Here is a 17,907-nt window from a genome sequence, read left to right on the forward strand (position 1 = left end):
CAAATTTTGACCATGTCTGATATTAGTCAGACAAACTGATATTCCAGTCCCCCAAAAAAAACACGCCATCACCAAAATGGCAGCATCGGGCTGCTTAAGCAAACAGATTGGAACTTCATTTGATGCAGGTTTGTGTTGCCAGGTTGTTTCATTATGTAAAAATATGCTTTGGAAGATATTCTGGGGATATTCGTAAGTCTGTATTAGTTTTTCAGTCCTTGCAAATTCTATTGTTTAAAAGCAAACTGGTGCCATGTTTCACTGCGGTCTTTCAAGTTCTATGTTAACACCATCCACTATAACACCACTTCCAACAGCAGTCCTTAACTAGTTTAACTGATAACATCGCTTTCAACAAAAGTCCTTAACTAGCTTATCTGATAACATCGCTTCCAACAAAAGTCCTTAACTAGCTTATCTGATAACATCGCTTCCAACAAAAGTCCTTAACTAGCTTATCTGATAACATCGCTTCCAACAAAAGTCCACAACTAGCTTATCTGATAACATCGCTTCCAACAAAAGTCCTTAACTAGTTTAACTGATAACATCGCTTCCAACAAGTCCTTACCTAGTTTAACTGATAACATCGCTTCCAACAAAAGTCCTTAACTAGTTTAACCGATACCAAGACTTCCAACAAAAGTGCTTAACTAGTTTATCCACTAACACTGCTTCCAAAAAATTCTCAAATAGTTTAACCGATAACATCGCTTCCAACAAAAATCCTTAACTAGTTTAACCAATAACTCCACTTCCAACGAAAGTCCTTAACTAATTTAACCGATAACTAATTTAACCGATAACTATTTTATCCGATTATTTCACCTTTGCATTAAGGTAGTAACCTAGTCAGAACAGAGTGTTGGTGGAATCACTTTTTTTCTTTTTCATCAAACTGCAGTTTTTGCAAGTTCCCGCAATTTTATTGCATAAAATTGCATAAATATCATACATATTTCTTCGCATTTTTTAAGAAAAAGTGCTGCATAATCAAGTATTTTTGCCCGCAACAATCCCAAAAAAGCCCCATTTTTCTGGAAGGACTGCATAATGTGAAGTCATGCTGTCAGCACCGGCACAGCCAATCAAAAGCAAACAGATTGCAATTTCATTTCATGCATGTGAATAAAAGGCTATTTTCCCCAGGTTTGTGTTGCCAGGGTGTTTCATTATGTAAAAAGCTGCTTTGGAAGATATTCTGGGAATATTCGTAAGTCTGTATTGGTTTCTCCGTCCTTGCGGATTCTATTGTTTCAAAGCGAACTGGTGCCAGGCTCCACTGAGCTCTGCCAAGTTCTCCTCTGCTCGTCCCAGCGCTACTTTAATTTCATTCCCCTCTTTTTGAGCTCGACTTCATGAAAAACGAGAATAAAAACCCAACGAGTGCATACGGTACGATGCCTTCAAATGCCGCTCGTACGTTCAGCTGCGAGCTTACAACTTTTAATGAGATGGATCTGCTCTCAAGCCCCAAATGCAGAAAATCTCATGTGTTGCAGCTTTGAGGAAACTGCCGTTTCTACGCCCTCCGTCGTTATAACGCCACAGGTGCTGTAATTAATAGCTCTGGCACTTCTGTTTGTTTAAGACGGAAGCCCTAAGAGAGAGGTTTTCCTCTCCTCAAAGGCCGCACACAAACACTCTTCACACACGGCTAATCCAGACCTGCGTCGACCCTGATAAGTCTAATGCTTTCTCCGTAGGGAAGGTAATTAGTTGTGAAATGCAGAGCACAGCAGTTTATTCCTGGAAAAAACTATATTGATAAATGTTTGATTGGTTGTGCGCAGATGGCCGCTGGCTTTATGACTGAGCTTGCAGTTCTGCTAACGGAGCGCTGACGCTCTGAGCTGGAGTTACGAGGCGTTAAACAAACTCTCATCTGTTAGCTAGGCTCGGATTTGACAAAAACTGGCATGGATTTGAAGCGTTCATGTACTTATAGATTGAACTAGCGATGAAGTCTGTGATTATCACAATGAACAGTGTCAGTTTAACAGCTGCATTTATGCGTTTGGCAGATGCTTTTTGTCTGAAGCGACTTACATTGCATTCAGTCCATCACTGGTGTTGCTGGCATCATCCGCTCTTCTCCGGCTCAAATGGTGCTTTTTCATTGAGACTTGAACCGCAAAAAATGATGTTCTGCCTCAGTCTGTGCATGAAATTAACATCCTGAAATCAAACACATAAAGTCAGAAAATTATTGTTTACTCTTCCTCATGTTGTTCCAGGCCTGTGTGAGGTACTTTCTGCAGTGACACGAAATATGTTTTAAATATTCATATGAATTTGGGTGAGCTGTTCCTTTAAGCAAGTTTCCTCATGCACTCTATTTAATCTCATTGCTGTCTAGTAGAAACAAGAGATGTTCTTTCCTCTCCTCTGTGTGTGTGTGTTTGGGGGCCTTGAGTGTTTCCAATGCACCCAACGATTAGCCCCGTAATCTCTAGCTCTGTTATTAGTCTTTCCTGCGGTGTGTAAGAAAGGTGTTATCTGAGATAGCAGAATCGGCTGACTCCACACTGGTGTGTGTGTGTGTGTGTCCATTCTTTACTGCCACGGATTAGAAAGGACCAATTCAAAGTGGCCGCTGGCGGTGCTGTACCGAGACTCCATTCTCCATTCCTGTATCTCAGCTCATACACATCCTGACTCCTGGATTCTGTTCATTTCCCGCGGTGGAGTCGTGGACAGAGGCCTCCGCAGTCTCTCGTTGTGAATGTGACTTTGTCGCGGCAGCGGGATTATGGGAAATGAAAACCATCATTTTGGAGTTCAAGAGCCAGACTGCATAGGTCGTGACTTCTTTTGATTGGAGGCTTTTCATTCAGACCCAAATTTCACACCCTTTGAGGTGAATAAAAACATGCACAACTTATAGTCAGACGAGAATCTTTATAAGCAAACGTTTAGCTGCTTTCATGAGGTTAAATGAAGGTTATAGACTCGTAGAGCTGCTCACGCAAACCGTAAAGATCCATTTAACATCCTGCACTGCCAAAACATCTTTTTTTTCTTGTAAAAACATTCCAGGCATATATAAATATTTTTATTTATTTATTTGCATGTATTTATTTATATATTTAGAGATATAAAAATATAAAAATATAAATTTACTTGAGAAGAAAATGCAACATTAAGAATATTTTCAAAGATTTTATCTTGAATTGAGTTTTTTTTTCTAAGCCTTTTGGCAAATGCATAAATCTAACCACAGTTTATTAGATTTATGCTCAAAACAAGACAAAACAACTTGTTGCCAAAAGGGTAAATAAAGCAAACTTAATTCAGGAAGTATTGTCTGAAACAACAAATCTTCCAAAACATCCATTCTCGAGTAAATGTAGGGTTTTAAGGGATGTTTATCGTGTTATTTTAGTGTTATTTCTACACCGTTATATACTATATAAATGCATTAATATTTTGATTTAACATTTCAATATTCATTTCCTTTTGTGTTAATTATATATGCTTTTGTCTTTTTTATTAGATTTTTTATTCAAATGTACTTTTAAGTTTCAGTTCAGTTTGTAATTTTAGGATTTCAACCTAAAATTATTTCAGTATTTTCATAATTTTCACTTAATGGATTTTTTTCCCTTTAAGATTTATATTTTATATTTATTAAAACATTTTTAAAGATTTCACTTTTTGTTGAGAATAACAGTTTCCAACTAAAATAATTCTTAACTAGTTTAACTGATAACACAGCTTGAATTGGTTAGGGTTTTGGTGAACTAATCAATATAATAATACATTTTATTTAAAGGGTTAGTTCCCCCAAAAATGAAATGTCTGTCATTAACTCCTCTCCCTAATGTCGCTCCACACCCGTAAGACCTCCGTTCATCTTCACACACAGTTTAAGATATTTTATATTTAGTCCGAGAGCGTATGCAAGTGTATGCACACTATACTGTCCATGTCCAGAAAGGGAATAAAAACATCATCACAGTAGTCCATATGAGACATCAGTGGGTTAATTAGAGTCTCTTGAAGCATCAGAAATACATTTGGGTCCAAAAATAACAAAAACTACGACTTTATTCAGCATTGGCTTCTCTTCCGGGTTTGTGTTCAATCCTCAAATAAAGATTTGAATGGTTATGAATCAGCGAATTGATTCATGATTCGAATCGATCTGAATCATGAATCAATAAGCTGATTCATATCATACGCTCTCGGACTAAATATAAAATATGTTGAACTGTGTGTGAAGATGAACGGAGGTCTTACGGGTGTGGAGCGACATTAGGATGAGGAGTTAATGACATAAATAAAATTTTTGGGTGAACTAACCCTTAAACTAGTTTAACCAATAACAAAGGAGCGGCTGTAATTCTTAACCAGAATAACTTTCTTGATCAAGCAGCATCAAAGCAGGATAAATCATGCTGTCAGCACCAGCACAGCCAATCAAAAGCCATTTAAAGAACTGATTGACATTTCCAGATCTCAACCTTTATTTGCGGCGTCTTTTCATGAACCTTCCCTGCGTGAGGCTTTTCAGTGCGTTTGAAAGCGCAGGACGTGTTTTTGAGGCGTCATCAGTAATTGGCGAGTCTGATAAATGTGGCGCGGCTTTAATTCTTGTTTTGTTTTCATCCATCAGCGCCATGTGGCCCCCTGCTGGTGCGCAACATCTTTAAAACGCCAATCACGTCTTCCCGCCACTTTTGTGCATGACTTAACAGAGCAGAAGACTTCAGCGTGAGCGTACAATCAATGCAAACTTCTTCAGATGGGATTTTTTGCTGCATAAAGCTCACGTTTTGCTGTCACATTCCCCGGCCAGTATCATATTTGCTGCAGTTCTTCCTAATTTTGGGGTGCTGATTCGAAAAATAATGCTTGTTTTGCTCTAGCTCATCACTTTCTCACAAAATATGATGTGCATTTCATAGCATTTTTGCTTTCGACAGCCCTTTAAGGTGAAGAAGTCTAGTATTTATCACTAAATCAGCAGTAAAACCACCACAAAGACATGATTCCCATCTTCCTCTGAGCCATTGTCACATGTTTGACATTATTTTATGATTTCGAGGTCAGTGACCAAAGAAAATACACATATTCTGCTAAATCTGTTATATTAATATTGACAGAAAAGTACACATTTTGAGAAAAAGCTTATGAACTTTGAGATTATGTAAAGTCCTTTGACATTAAAGGTGTCATGAACTGGCTTTTTTATTTTTTACGCTGGGTTTTGATGGGCGTGTCACTGGAGACTTGGAAGTAAACGCCCACGGCTAGGATTGGAGAAGATTTGCATATTTAATGAGCTTCAGCTCCGCTTTCAATTCACATAAGGGATTGTTTTGAAAGCGGCACAGGAATGATTCTCTCACAGGGCTTGTAAATGTCTTTATCAAACAAACACAATGATTTATTTTTTTCATCCACCCGCGATTGATTAAACTATAATTTTTGTATGACATAGCGCACAAGATCGTTCGATATAAGTGCGAACCACGTGCACACACACACACGTGCGCACCCTTCAAATGTCAAGTCAAGAGAGAGAGAATAGCAGCACAAGAAAGGAATATTACGTGATTCATCGGCCTCCCGACGGGCTTTTGTTTTGGTAGCTTTGCGAGCCCTGGCCTATACGTGTCTGAGTCCATGTTCTGTTATTCACTTACATATAAGAAAAACGATCTATAATGCAATACTATTACATATAAAAGACACGTTTTACTCACATAAGTGTGTTGCACCATTCCTGTCGGATCCAGTATAGAAGAATAACATTGTGAGATTTGTTTACAAACGATCCTCCGTTGAAATTAACTGACGAGTCTTGGGTGGAGCTATACTGAATTAGACGAGTCGTGGGCGGGGTTACTGAATTAGATGAGTTGTGGGTGGGGCTACTGAATTAGACGAGTTGGTGGGCGGGGCTACTGGATTAGACGAGTCGTGGGTGGGGCTACTGAATTAGACGAGTCGGTGGGCGGGGCTACTGAATTAGACGAGTCGTGGGTGAGGCTACTGGATTAGACGAGTCGGTGGGCGGGGCTACTGGATTAGACGAGTCGTGGGTGAGGCTACTGGATTAGACGAGTCGGTGGGCGGGGCTACTGGATTAGATGAGTCGGTGGGCGGGGCTACTGAATTAGACGAGTCGTGGGTGAGGCTACTGGATTAGATGAGTCGGTGGGCGGGGCTACTGGATTAGATGAGTCGGTGGGCGGGGCTACTGAATTAGATGAGTCGTGGGTGGCGCTACTGAATTAGATAATTCGGTGGGCGGGGCTACTGAATTAAACGAGTCAGTGGGCGGGGCTACTGAATTAGACGAGTCGGTGGGTGGGGCTACTGAATTAGACGAGTCATGGGCGGGGCTACTGAATTAGACGAGTCATGGGTGGGGCTACTGAATTAGACGAGTTGGTGGACGGGGCTACTGAATTAGACGAGTCATGGGTGGGGCTACTGAATTAGACGAGTCATGGGCGGGGCTACTGAATTAGACGAGTCATGGACGGGGCTACTGAATTAGACAAGTCATGGGCGGGGCTACTGAATTAGATGAGTCGTGGGCGGGGCTACTGAATTAGACAAGTCATGGGCGGGGCTACTGAATTAGATGAGTCGTGGGCGGGGCTACTGAATTAGACGAGTCGTGGACGGGGCTAATGAATTAGACAAATCGTGGGCGGGGCTACTGAATTAGACAAGTCGTGGGCGGGGCTACTGAATTAGACAAGTCGTGGGCGGGGCTACTGAATTAGACAAGTCGTGGGCGGGGCTACTGAATTAGACGAGTCGGTGGGCGGGGCTACTGAATTAGACGAGTCGGTGGGCGGGGCTACTGAATTAGACGAGTCGGTGGGCGGGGCTACTGAATTAGACGAGTCGGTGGGCGGGGCTACTGAATTAGACATGCTTATTATTCTGAAGAGTCGCTTCGTCAGTCGATGATGTCAAGATGCGCACACGATCGTTTGCTGAGCCTGGTGTCTATAAAAGCTTTTCTTTGACTAACAAGGAAGTTTTCAGCTCTGAAACTTACAGGATATTCTTATATTATCATGACCTTTATATATCAAAGGCTCAAGAGAAAGTTGATTCCTCAATTCATCACCCCTTTAAATGGAGTATTTGAACATATTTTTTACACTCCTTTGCAGATTGAAGAAGTGAGACGCTAATTCTTTTTGTCATTGAAACAGAATATTTTGACTGCTTTTGCTATTTGGATAAGTGCATTACGCATGTAATCTGAAGCGCAAATACCAAGGACAAGCATGATTTTTTCATGCAGCGGCGCAGTCTCTGCACAGACAGCGGAGGTGTCCCTGATGACCGCCTGTACATAATTGATTGTTTATCTGCCTGCTGCATGAATGACAGAAGCGCAGGAGTGTCACAGCTTCTCTCGATCCGATGCCATCGTCCTGCAGGAGTGACCTTGAGCTAATCCTCTCATCTGACATCTCCGTTCTGTGCCGCTGTGATAGACAGCAACACAATGCATGTTTTGACCTGTCTGCATGTGTGTGTGTGTGTGTGTGTGTGTGTGTGTGTGTGTGTGTGTGTGTGTGTGTGTGTGTGTGTGTGTGTGTGTGTGTGTGGACGTCTCATAATGCAGTTGCATTCATCTCTTTGGGATTGAAACTGTCATTTCCAGTTTGCATGAAGAAACTCAGGACACTGTGAATGACATTGACAGGTTTCAGGCCGGATTCGAGATGAACAAAGTGTCGGTGTGCTCCTTTAATACAGCTAAAAAAATACAACAAATGCACTGCAGAAATCTAGTTTTGTCTGTTTTTTCAGTACAAATACAGTACAGGCCAAAAGTTTGGACACATTACTATTTGTGATGTTTTTGAAAGTTTCTTTTGCTCATCAAGCCTGCATTTATTTGATCAAAAATACAGAAAAAAATGTAATATTGTGATATATTATTACAATTTAAAATATTTGGTTTTCAATTAAATGCTGATTTATTTGTGTGCTCAGAGCTGAATGTTCAGGATGGTTCCTCCAGTCTTCAGTGATCATGATCCTTCAGAAATCATTCTCAGATGAGGATTCATTAGGAGTGTTGGAGACAGTTCTGCTGACTAATATATCTGAGGGATAAGAGGCTCAAAAGAACTGCATTTATTCAAAATAAAAACATATTTTCAAATAATATAAATCTCCAAAAAAGAAATCTTTCAAAAATCTTTCAAAAAAAGAAAGAAAAAGATGACGGACCCCAAATTACTGACAGTAGTGTATATTGTTGTTACAAAAGATTTCTATTTTTAAAACATTTGCTTCTTTTTTGCTTTATTTCTTTATAAGTATTATTAAAAAAGTATCACAGTTTATGAACAAATATTAGTCAGCAGGACTGTTCCCAACTTTGAAAATGAATCCTCATCTGAGAATGATTTCTGAAAGATCATGATCACTGAAGACTGGAGGAATGATCCGGAAAATTCAGCTTTTCCACAGAAATAAATCAGCATTTAATTGAAAAACAATTATTTTAAATTGTAATAATATATCACAATATTACGCTTTTTTCTGTATTTTTGATCAAATAAATGCCGGCTTGATGAGCAGAAGAAACTTTTACAAATAGTAATGTGTCCAAACTTTTGGCCTGTACTGTATATTTCTACATTCTTAAATTAAGATGCTCTTGAAACGCAAAATTCTGATATTATGTCTTGTGGACTGGGAAAAAATATCAAAATTAAGTGTTTAAAATGTGTAAAAATGTCTGCCAATGGAGTCAGAAGATGCTTTGCTTCCTCCTGTACATTTGTATTTTTTATTTTAGAGTGTTTGATATGTCGTACTGGAAAACCAGACAGAAAAACTGATCATTTTGTGGCAGCGTATAGCTTAAATATTAATATTAGAACTGAATGAAGATTCTAAACATGCTTTTTTTAGATTCAAGAGGAATTTCTGAAAGTCACGGTATGTTTTAATATTGATCTCTTGTATGTCTTTTTTGTGATTTGACCTCTTTAATAAATCTAACGCAGGCATATGGGATGGCGATTGATTTATTCATCCGGTTCTTGGCTCTGCTGAATATAGTAATGATGGGAAATGTTGGCGGCCTTCTTTGATATGAAGCCAGTGTTCGTTTCCTTCTGATTTTATATTAATTAGAGGAACTATGACAGCTCTAAAGGCATTTTATGCAATAAAAATATCATTTTCATTCACACCTGCGAGATGCTTTCACACAGGGTCTAAAATTAATACTCGCCATGAGCCAAATGTCAATAAAAACTGGCTTTCACGGGTCACTCGCCAGCTGGACGGAAACTATATTACAACCCCAACATAATATGAGGTTTAGATAGAAATATATGAGGATATTCTGATGCAAATGAAGGGAGCGATTTAAATTAGACATACAAACGTCTACTGAATTTGATGAATTTTACCTCTTCTTCATTTGTCTTGGGAAAGAGGCCTGGATTAACCTTCAGCCTAAAAATACATACATACATACATTAATACAGTCATACAGTGCCTGTTTAAAAAAATAAAAATGAAATTAAATAAAAAATAAAAGCACAAAAATGAAAAAAGATAATTAAGTAAAAAATATATTTTTTTTATTTTCATATAGTCCCTGTAAAAAATTGCATTAATAATTGCATCCGTTTTTTTTTCTGTACTGTCCCTGTAAAAAAAAGTGTAAAAGTGTACAAATGAAAAAAAGATTTGAATAAAATTGGCATCCTTTTTATTGCTGTCCCTGTAAATAAAATAAAGAAAGCTAAATTAAAACATTATTAAAATAAAATTTAAATCATATTTATTTTCATACTGTCCCTGTAAAAAGAGTAACAATTAATAATAAATTAATAATTAAATAAAAATTGCATCATTTTATTGTCATACTGTATATATATATATTAGGGGTGTAATGGTTCACAAAATTCACGGTTCGGTTCGATACGATACACTGGTGTCACGGTTCGGTTCGATACGATACACTGGTGTCACGGTTCGGTTTGATACGATACACTGGTGTCACGGTTCGGTTCGATACGATACACTGGTGTCACGGTTCGGTTCGATACGATACACTGGTGTCACGGTTCGATACGATACACTGGTGTCACGGTTCGATACGATACACTGGTGTCACGGTTCGATACGATACACTGGTGTCACGGTTCGATACGATACACTGGTGTCACGGTTCAGTTCGATACGATACACTGGTGTCACGGTTCGATACGATACACTGGTGTCACGGTTCGATACGATACACTGGTGTCACGGTTCGGTTCGATACGATACACTGGTGTCACGGTTCGTTTCGATACGATACACTGGTGTCACGGTTCAGTTCGATACGATACACTGGTGTCACGGTTCGATACGATACACTGGTGTCACGGTTCGATACGATACACTGGTGTCACGGTTCAGTTCGATACGATACACTGGTGTCACGGTTCGATACGATACACTGGTGTCACGGTTCGATACGATACACTGGTGTCACGGTTCGATACGATACACTGGTGTCACGGTTCGGTTCGATACGATACACTGGTGTCATGGTTCGGTTCGAAACGATACACTGGTGTCACGGTTCGGTTCGATACTATACACTGGTGTCACGGTTCGGTTCGATACGATACACTGGTGTCACGGTTCGGTTCAATATGATAGGATACACTGGTGTCACGGTTCGGTTCGATACGATACACTGGTGTCACGGTTCGGTTCGATACGATACACTGGTGTCACGGTTCGATACGATACACTGGTGTCACGGTTCGATACGATACACTGGTGTCACGGTTCGGTTCGATACGATACACTAGTGTCACGGTTCGATACGATACACTGGTGTCACGGTTCGATACGATACACTGGTGTCACAGTTCGGTTCGATACGATACACTGGTGTCACGGTTCGGTTCAGTTCGATACGATACACTGGTGTCACGGTTCGGTTCGATGCGATACACTGGTGTCACGGTTTGGTTCGAAACAATACACTGGTGTCACGGTTCGGTTCGATACGATACACTGGTGTCACGGTTCGGTTCGATACGATACACTAGTGTCACGGTTCGATACGATACACTGGTGTCACGGTTCGGTTCGGTACGGTACACTGGTGTCACGGTTCGGTTCGAGACGATACACTGGTGTCACGGTTCGGTTCGATACGATACACTGGTGTCACGGTTCGGTTCGATACGATACACTGGTGTCACGGTTCGATACGATACACTGGTGTCACGGTTCGGTTCGATACGATACACTAGTGTCACGGTTCGATACGATACACTGGTGTCACGGTTCGATACGATACACTGGTGTCACAGTTCGGTTCGATACGATACACTGGTGTCACGGTTCGGTTCAGTTCGATACGATACACTGGTGTCACGGTTCGGTTCGATGCGATACACTGGTGTCACGGTTTGGTTCGAAACGATACACTGGTGTCACGGTTCGGTTCGATACGATACACTGGTGTCACGGTTCGGTTCGATACACTGGTGTCACGGTTCGATACGATACACTGGTGTCACGGTTCGGTTCGATACGATACACTGGTGTCACGGTTCGGTTCGATACGATACACTGGTGTCACGGTTTGTTTCGATACGATACACTGGTGTCACGGTTCGGTTCAATACGACACACTGGTGTCACGGTTCGGTTCGAGACGATTCACTGGTGTCACGGTTCGGTTCAATACGATACACTGGTGTCACGGTTCGGTTCGAGACGATACACTGGTGTCACGGTTCGGTTCAATACGATACACTGGTGTCACGGTTCGTTTCGATACGATACACTGGTGTCACGGTTCGATACGATACACTGGTGTCACAGTTCGGTTCGATACGATACACTGGTGTCACGGTTCGGTTCAGTTCGATACGATACACTGGTGTCACGGTTCGGTTCGATGCGATACACTGGTATCACGGTTTGGTTCGAAACGATACACTGGTGTCACGGTTCGGTTCGATACGATACACTGGTGTCACGGTTCGGTTCGATACACTGGTGTCACGGTTCGATACGATACACTGGTGTCACGGTTCGGTTCGATACGATACACTGGTGTCACGGTTCGGTTCGATACGATACACTGGTGTCACGGTTTGTTTCGATACGATACACTGGTGTCACGGTTCGGTTCAATACGATACACTGGTGTCACGGTTCGGTTCGAGACGATACACTGGTGTCACGGTTCGGTTCAATACGATACACTGGTGTCACGGTTCGGTTCGAGACGATACACTGGTGTCACGGTTCGGTTCAATACGATACACTGGTGTCACGGTTCGTTTCGATACGATACACTGGTGTCACGGTTTGTTTCGATACGATACACTGGTGTCACGGTTCGGTTCGATACGATACACTGGTGTCACGGTTTGTTTCGATACGATACACTGGTGTCACGGTTCGGTTCGATACGATACACTGGTGTCACGGTTCGGTTCGATACGATACACTGGTGTCACGGTTCGGTTCAATACGATACACTGGTGTCACGGTTCGGTTCGAGACGATACACTGGTGTCACGGTTCGGTTCAATACGATACACTGGTGTCACGGTTCGGTTCGAGACGATACACTGGTGTCACGGTTCGATACGATACACTGGTGTCACGGTTCGATACGATACACTGGTGTCACGGTTCGGTTCGGTACGTTTTAGATAAAGCAAAAATAAAAAAATTGGCAGATAAATTACCTTTTTTTATTTTTTAAAACTAACAAAGTATGATAAAAAAAATGTTTTTTTTGCATTGAACAAAGATGGAGCTATACTTTACCCATCTTCTATGTAGTTACAGAAATATACATTAGCTCTTTACAATAGCTCTCTCCACACTTTTTCACACACTACACAGGTGTGACTCTCAAGGGGGCGTGTCTGAAGAACGTGGCTGTTCAGCTCCCATTCATAATGTAATGTGCCGTTACAGGTAGCTTTGTGTAGCCCTTGATGTCCAGCCGTCTGTTGTCAGAGCAACCACTGTTGCTTTGGCCAATTGGTTCTCTATTTGGGCTTTTGTTTTTTAGTACAAAGCAGGAATTACTGGCTGAAATGGGCTCGTGAAGGAACATTGTAATGGGGCTCAGTTACTTTAAGCACGTTCTTAAAACTCTGTCTGCAGTGCGTATGCGGTGCGTTTTGCACTGCGCATGCGGTGCAGGAGCCGCATGCCCTGTTGTCCTTTCACACGCCCTGTTGTCCTTTCACATATGTTGCGTTTTCATTCCGCAACCGTTAACATGGGTACAGAAAAAATACGCACCGCATAGGCTACGCACTGCAGACGGCGTTTGTGTGAAACAGGCGTAAGGTCTCATATCCGCGGCTATAAATGTCTTTTGCCATTTCAATAAGTTGGAAATGTCTGTCTAAATGCTGCGGGGATAGTTTGTGGCTGTTTCTTCTTTTTATCGTCTTGTTGTCGGCGTAAATGAGTTGATTGACATGACATGAATTATTCCCGCTGCTGTACCATCATGTAGCAAAGGGGACATACCGTTGTTTTTTTAATCCATCACTCTTGCCAACACTATCATAGCTTACAGAGAATCCAAAGTTCACCAACACACCAGACCCGTTGGTTATTGGAGGATCTTCTATTTCTGGTTTGTTAAACGCAATAGCCATTTTGCAGTGAGCATTCAGCACGTAGCCTACTGAGTAAGCGAGCACCTGACTGAGCAGTCTAACAAATATTTGTTTTTTGTTTTTTTCTCTTAGGCGGTGTCAGGGGCATTGCCTGTTACTTCGTTTTGGTTATTGGCTTCCTTGTTGAACGCATAATATTATATTTTACATACTTTTTTATTTTCCAAATCTAATTAATTAGACCAAGAACCGTTCGGTACATAATGCGTACCGCGTACCGAACCGAAAGCCTCGTACCGAACGGTTCAATACGAATACGCGTATCTTTACACCCCTAATATATAGAAAATGAAAGGAATAGTTAATTAAAAATAGTATATAAAATAAAATAAGGTTTCATGGCCAGTACATAATCCATCACCGACCGGCAAAAACTACACTTCAAACCCTGGTTTCACATACTTTTTTGTGCACTTTTTGCAGTTAATTTCACTCATACTATTTCAATATCCCATTTATAATCTAAGCTCTTCCTCTGAAAACCTTTCATCTATTAAACCTTGAATCTCAATGTGAGGCCGGGCGTTTAAATAGAGACGTTTGCCAGATTATGCCAAGTCAATATTTTCATCCAAAGCGTTGAAAAGACACTTCTGACCAATTGATGTTTCATGCAAAAGCGTATGGATTTACCATTACTGACACTGATGAATGATCATTTCAGTACTTATTGCTTTATGACTGCGTAATACAAATATCATTTTTAGTTCTGTTTTTTAAGTGTCATATTTTCACCAGTATGTCTAGTGATGACTTGGTTTATATTTGGGCCATATCCAGATACTTGGGCCACAATTTTTTTTTCTAAAATTGATTTTGTCAAACCACTAAATGTGAAAAATGTAAATATGGGAAATACTCAAGTAAAACAGTTTACCAGCTCTTGCTGCAGCATTTCCATCCTGAATCACATGCACATGGTCTGTAATTATTCCCTTATTTGTGTTTATTTCTGCTGGGAGTGTGTTTGCTGGAGGATTTTATGAAATCTCAGCCAGTCTGAGGGATGAATGTTCCCACAATCCCTCATGGATACAGATCTCAGTGTCCGCTCACGGTCAGTTAGAGGGCAGGAGGAAAGAGTCACGTCTGCAGCTTTCTGCCATTTTCAGCTTGTGTTGAAAATCTGTAAGGCATCAGATTTCTGCATTAAAAAGGTTTAAAATGGCAGATTTTATCCTTAAGGACGGTGGTAAAAATCATCTCTATATATCGATGGTTTGATCCCAGCTAACACGTTCTGCCAAGGTTCTTTTAAAGTTATTAACAAACGAGTGACTTAAATAAAATGTTTTTTCGTAGTTATTTGGTCTTTCACATTCAAAATGGTTATACATTGTTCACAAAATGTTCTTGTAATGTTCGCAAAATTATAAATTGAAATGTTCCCATAATGTGTTCTCTAATGTATGCACACAAATAACAAGGGGAAAAATATTTACAACATTTAAAAAACTGAATGCCTTGATTGTTCAGAGAACATTTACAGATCAAGTTTTCATAACGTATGTACGGAAAAGTTTTTCTCCGAAAATGCATCATTGAAACTAGTAATTGGGATAAAAAGTACAAATTGCCGGACTAACACTTTATATTTGTAAATTTTGATATAAACTCTGTATTGCGAAAAAATTAGATCAGATCTGCTAGACTCACAATGGAGAGTTATGCGAAATTCGAATAAAGTCGAAATTCTGAGATATAAACTTATAATTCTAACTTTTTGATACAAATAATAAAATAATCATTATTGTAAAAAATAAAGTCAGAATTGCGAGAAATAAAGTCAGATTTGGAAATAGTCCGAGTTGTAAGAAATAATGTCAGAAATGACAGATAAACTTGCAATTGAGTTATAAAGTCTAAATTCAAGAATATAAACCGCAATTCTGACATTATATTTGCAAATTTTGATACAAACTTGGAATTGATTCAAGCTGATAGAAGAGCAACTTTGACTGAAATAACCACTCGTTACAACCGAGGTCGGCAGCAAAGCATTTGTGAAGCCACAACACGCACAACCTTGAGGCGGATGGGCTACAACAGCAGAAGACCCCACCGGGGACCACTCATCTCCACTACAAATAGGAAAAAGAGGCGACAGTTTGCACGAGTTCACCAAAATTGGACAGTTGAAGACTGGAGAAATGTTGCCTGGTCTGATGAGTCTCGATTTCTGTTGAGACATTCAGATGGTAGAGTCAGAATTTGGCGTAAACAGAATGAGAACATGGATCCATCATGCCTTGTTCCCACTGTGCAGGCTGGTGGCGGTGGTGTAATGGTGTGGGGGATGTTTTCTTGGCACACTTTAGGCCCCTCAGTGCCAATTGGACATCGTTTAAATGCCACGGCCGACCTGAGCATTGTTTCTGACCATGTCCATCCCTTTATGACCACCATGTCCCCATCCTCTGATGGCTACTTCCAGCAGGATAATGCACCATGTCACAAAGCTCCAATCATTTCAATAAGTGTGTGTAAGTGTAAGAGTATAAGTGTGTGTTCCTAATAATCCTTTAGGTGAGTGTAAGTCAGCATGGCAAGTTTATATTTCACAATTCTGGCTTTTTCTCAGAATGACAAGATATAAACACAGGATTCTGAGGAAAAAGAGAGAGAAAAGTCTGTACTTTAGTTTTATTTGTGTATTCTGTGGCGGACACACGCTTCCATAGGAATGTAAGCAGAGCATTTCTGAAAGCGGTGATGCATCACCTGAGCATTATTTTCTTCAGAAGAGCATCGCTGACCTGATGTGTGATTTTTCTCTCTAGAGCACGATGAGTGTGCGTCCGGCCAGCACAGCTGCGATGAAAACGCTCTGTGTTTCAACACCGTCGGCGGCCACAGCTGCTCCTGCAAACCCGGATACACCGGCAACGGCACCACCTGCAGAGGTGAGACAGCATCCATCTGCCTCTCAGCCCGTCACCTGACCCGTCTCACCTCCGTTTGTCCTCTCTCTGACCTGTCTCACCTCTATCTGAACCGTCTCACCTCTCTCTGATCTGTCTCACCTCCGTTTGTCCTCTCTCTGACCCGTCTCACCTCCGTTTGTCCTCTCTCTGACCCGTCTCACCTCTCTCTGACCAGTCTCACCTCTGTTTGTCCTCTCTCTGACCTGTCTCACCTCTCTCTGACCCGTCTCACCTCTGTTTGTCCTCTCTCTGACCCGTCTCACCTCTCTCTGACCCATCTCACCTCTGTTTGTCCTCTCTCTGACCTGTCTCACCTCTGTTTGTCCTCTCTCTGACCTGTCTCACCTCTGTTTGTCCTCTCTCTGACCCGCCTCACCTCTGTTTGTCCTCTCTCTGACCCGCCTCACCTCTGTTTGTCCTCTCTCTGACCTGCCTCACCTCTGTTTGTCCTCTCTCTGACCCGCCTCACCTCTGTTTGTCCTCTCTCTGACCCGCCTCACCTCTGTTTGTCCTCTCTCTGACCCGCCTCACCTCTGTTTGTCCACTCTCTGACCGGTCTCACCTCACTCTGACCAGTCTCACCTCTGTTTGTCCTCTCTCTGACCTGTCTCACCTCTGTTTGTCCTCTCTCTGACCCGTCTCACCTTTGTTTGTCCTCTCTCTGACCTGTCTCACCTCACTCTGACCAGTCTTACCTCTGTTTGTCTCTCTCTGACCTGTCTCACCTCTGTTTGTCCTCTCTCTGACCTGTCTCACCTCACTCTGACCAGTCTCACCTCTGTTTGTCTCTCTCTGACCTGTCTCACCTCTGTTTATCTCTCTCTGACCTGTCTCACCTCTGTTTGTCCTCTCTCTGACCTGTCTCACCTCTGTTTGTCCTCTCTCTGACCTGTCTCACCTCACTCTGACCTGTCTCAACTCTGTTTGTCCTCTCTATGACCTGTCTCACCTCTGTTTGTCCTCTATCTGACCTGTCTCGCCTCACTCTGACCTGTCTCACCTCTGTTTGTCCTCTCTCTGACCCGTCTCACCTCACTCTGACCTGTATCACCTCTGTTTGTCCTCTCTCGGACCCGTCTCACCTCACTCTGACCTGTCTCACCTCTGTTTGTCCTCTCTCTGACCTGTATCACCTCTGTTTGTCCTCTCTCTGACCCATCTCACCTCTTTGTCCTCTCTCTGACCCGTCTTACCTCACTCTGACCTGTCTCACCTCCTTTTGTCCTCTCCCCGACTCGCAGCGCTCTGCGACGGACGCTGTCTCAACGGCGGCTCCTGTGTCTCTCCGAACATCTGTGTGTGTCCGCAGG

At 41.7% G+C, this 17,907-nt stretch overlaps 1 protein-coding gene across 1 annotated transcript in view; it reads left to right on the plus strand.

Moving 5' to 3' along the window:
- nell2a (neural EGFL like 2a) overlaps nucleotides 1-17,907 on the plus strand; it is a 162,470-nt gene that overhangs the window by 101,619 nt on the left and 42,944 nt on the right. The window contains exons 14-15 of the mRNA XM_067436024.1: nucleotides 16,454-16,576; nucleotides 17,839-17,907. The exon at nucleotides 17,839-17,907 is cut by the window's right edge and continues 27 nt beyond it. Coding sequence (XP_067292125.1) covers nucleotides 16,454-16,576; nucleotides 17,839-17,907 — 192 coding nt within the window. The remainder of the gene's footprint in view (nucleotides 1-16,453; nucleotides 16,577-17,838) is intronic.

Source organism: Pseudorasbora parva, chromosome 25, assembly GCF_024679245.1.
Source record: "Pseudorasbora parva isolate DD20220531a chromosome 25, ASM2467924v1, whole genome shotgun sequence".
NCBI lineage: Eukaryota > Metazoa > Chordata > Actinopteri > Cypriniformes > Gobionidae > Pseudorasbora > Pseudorasbora parva.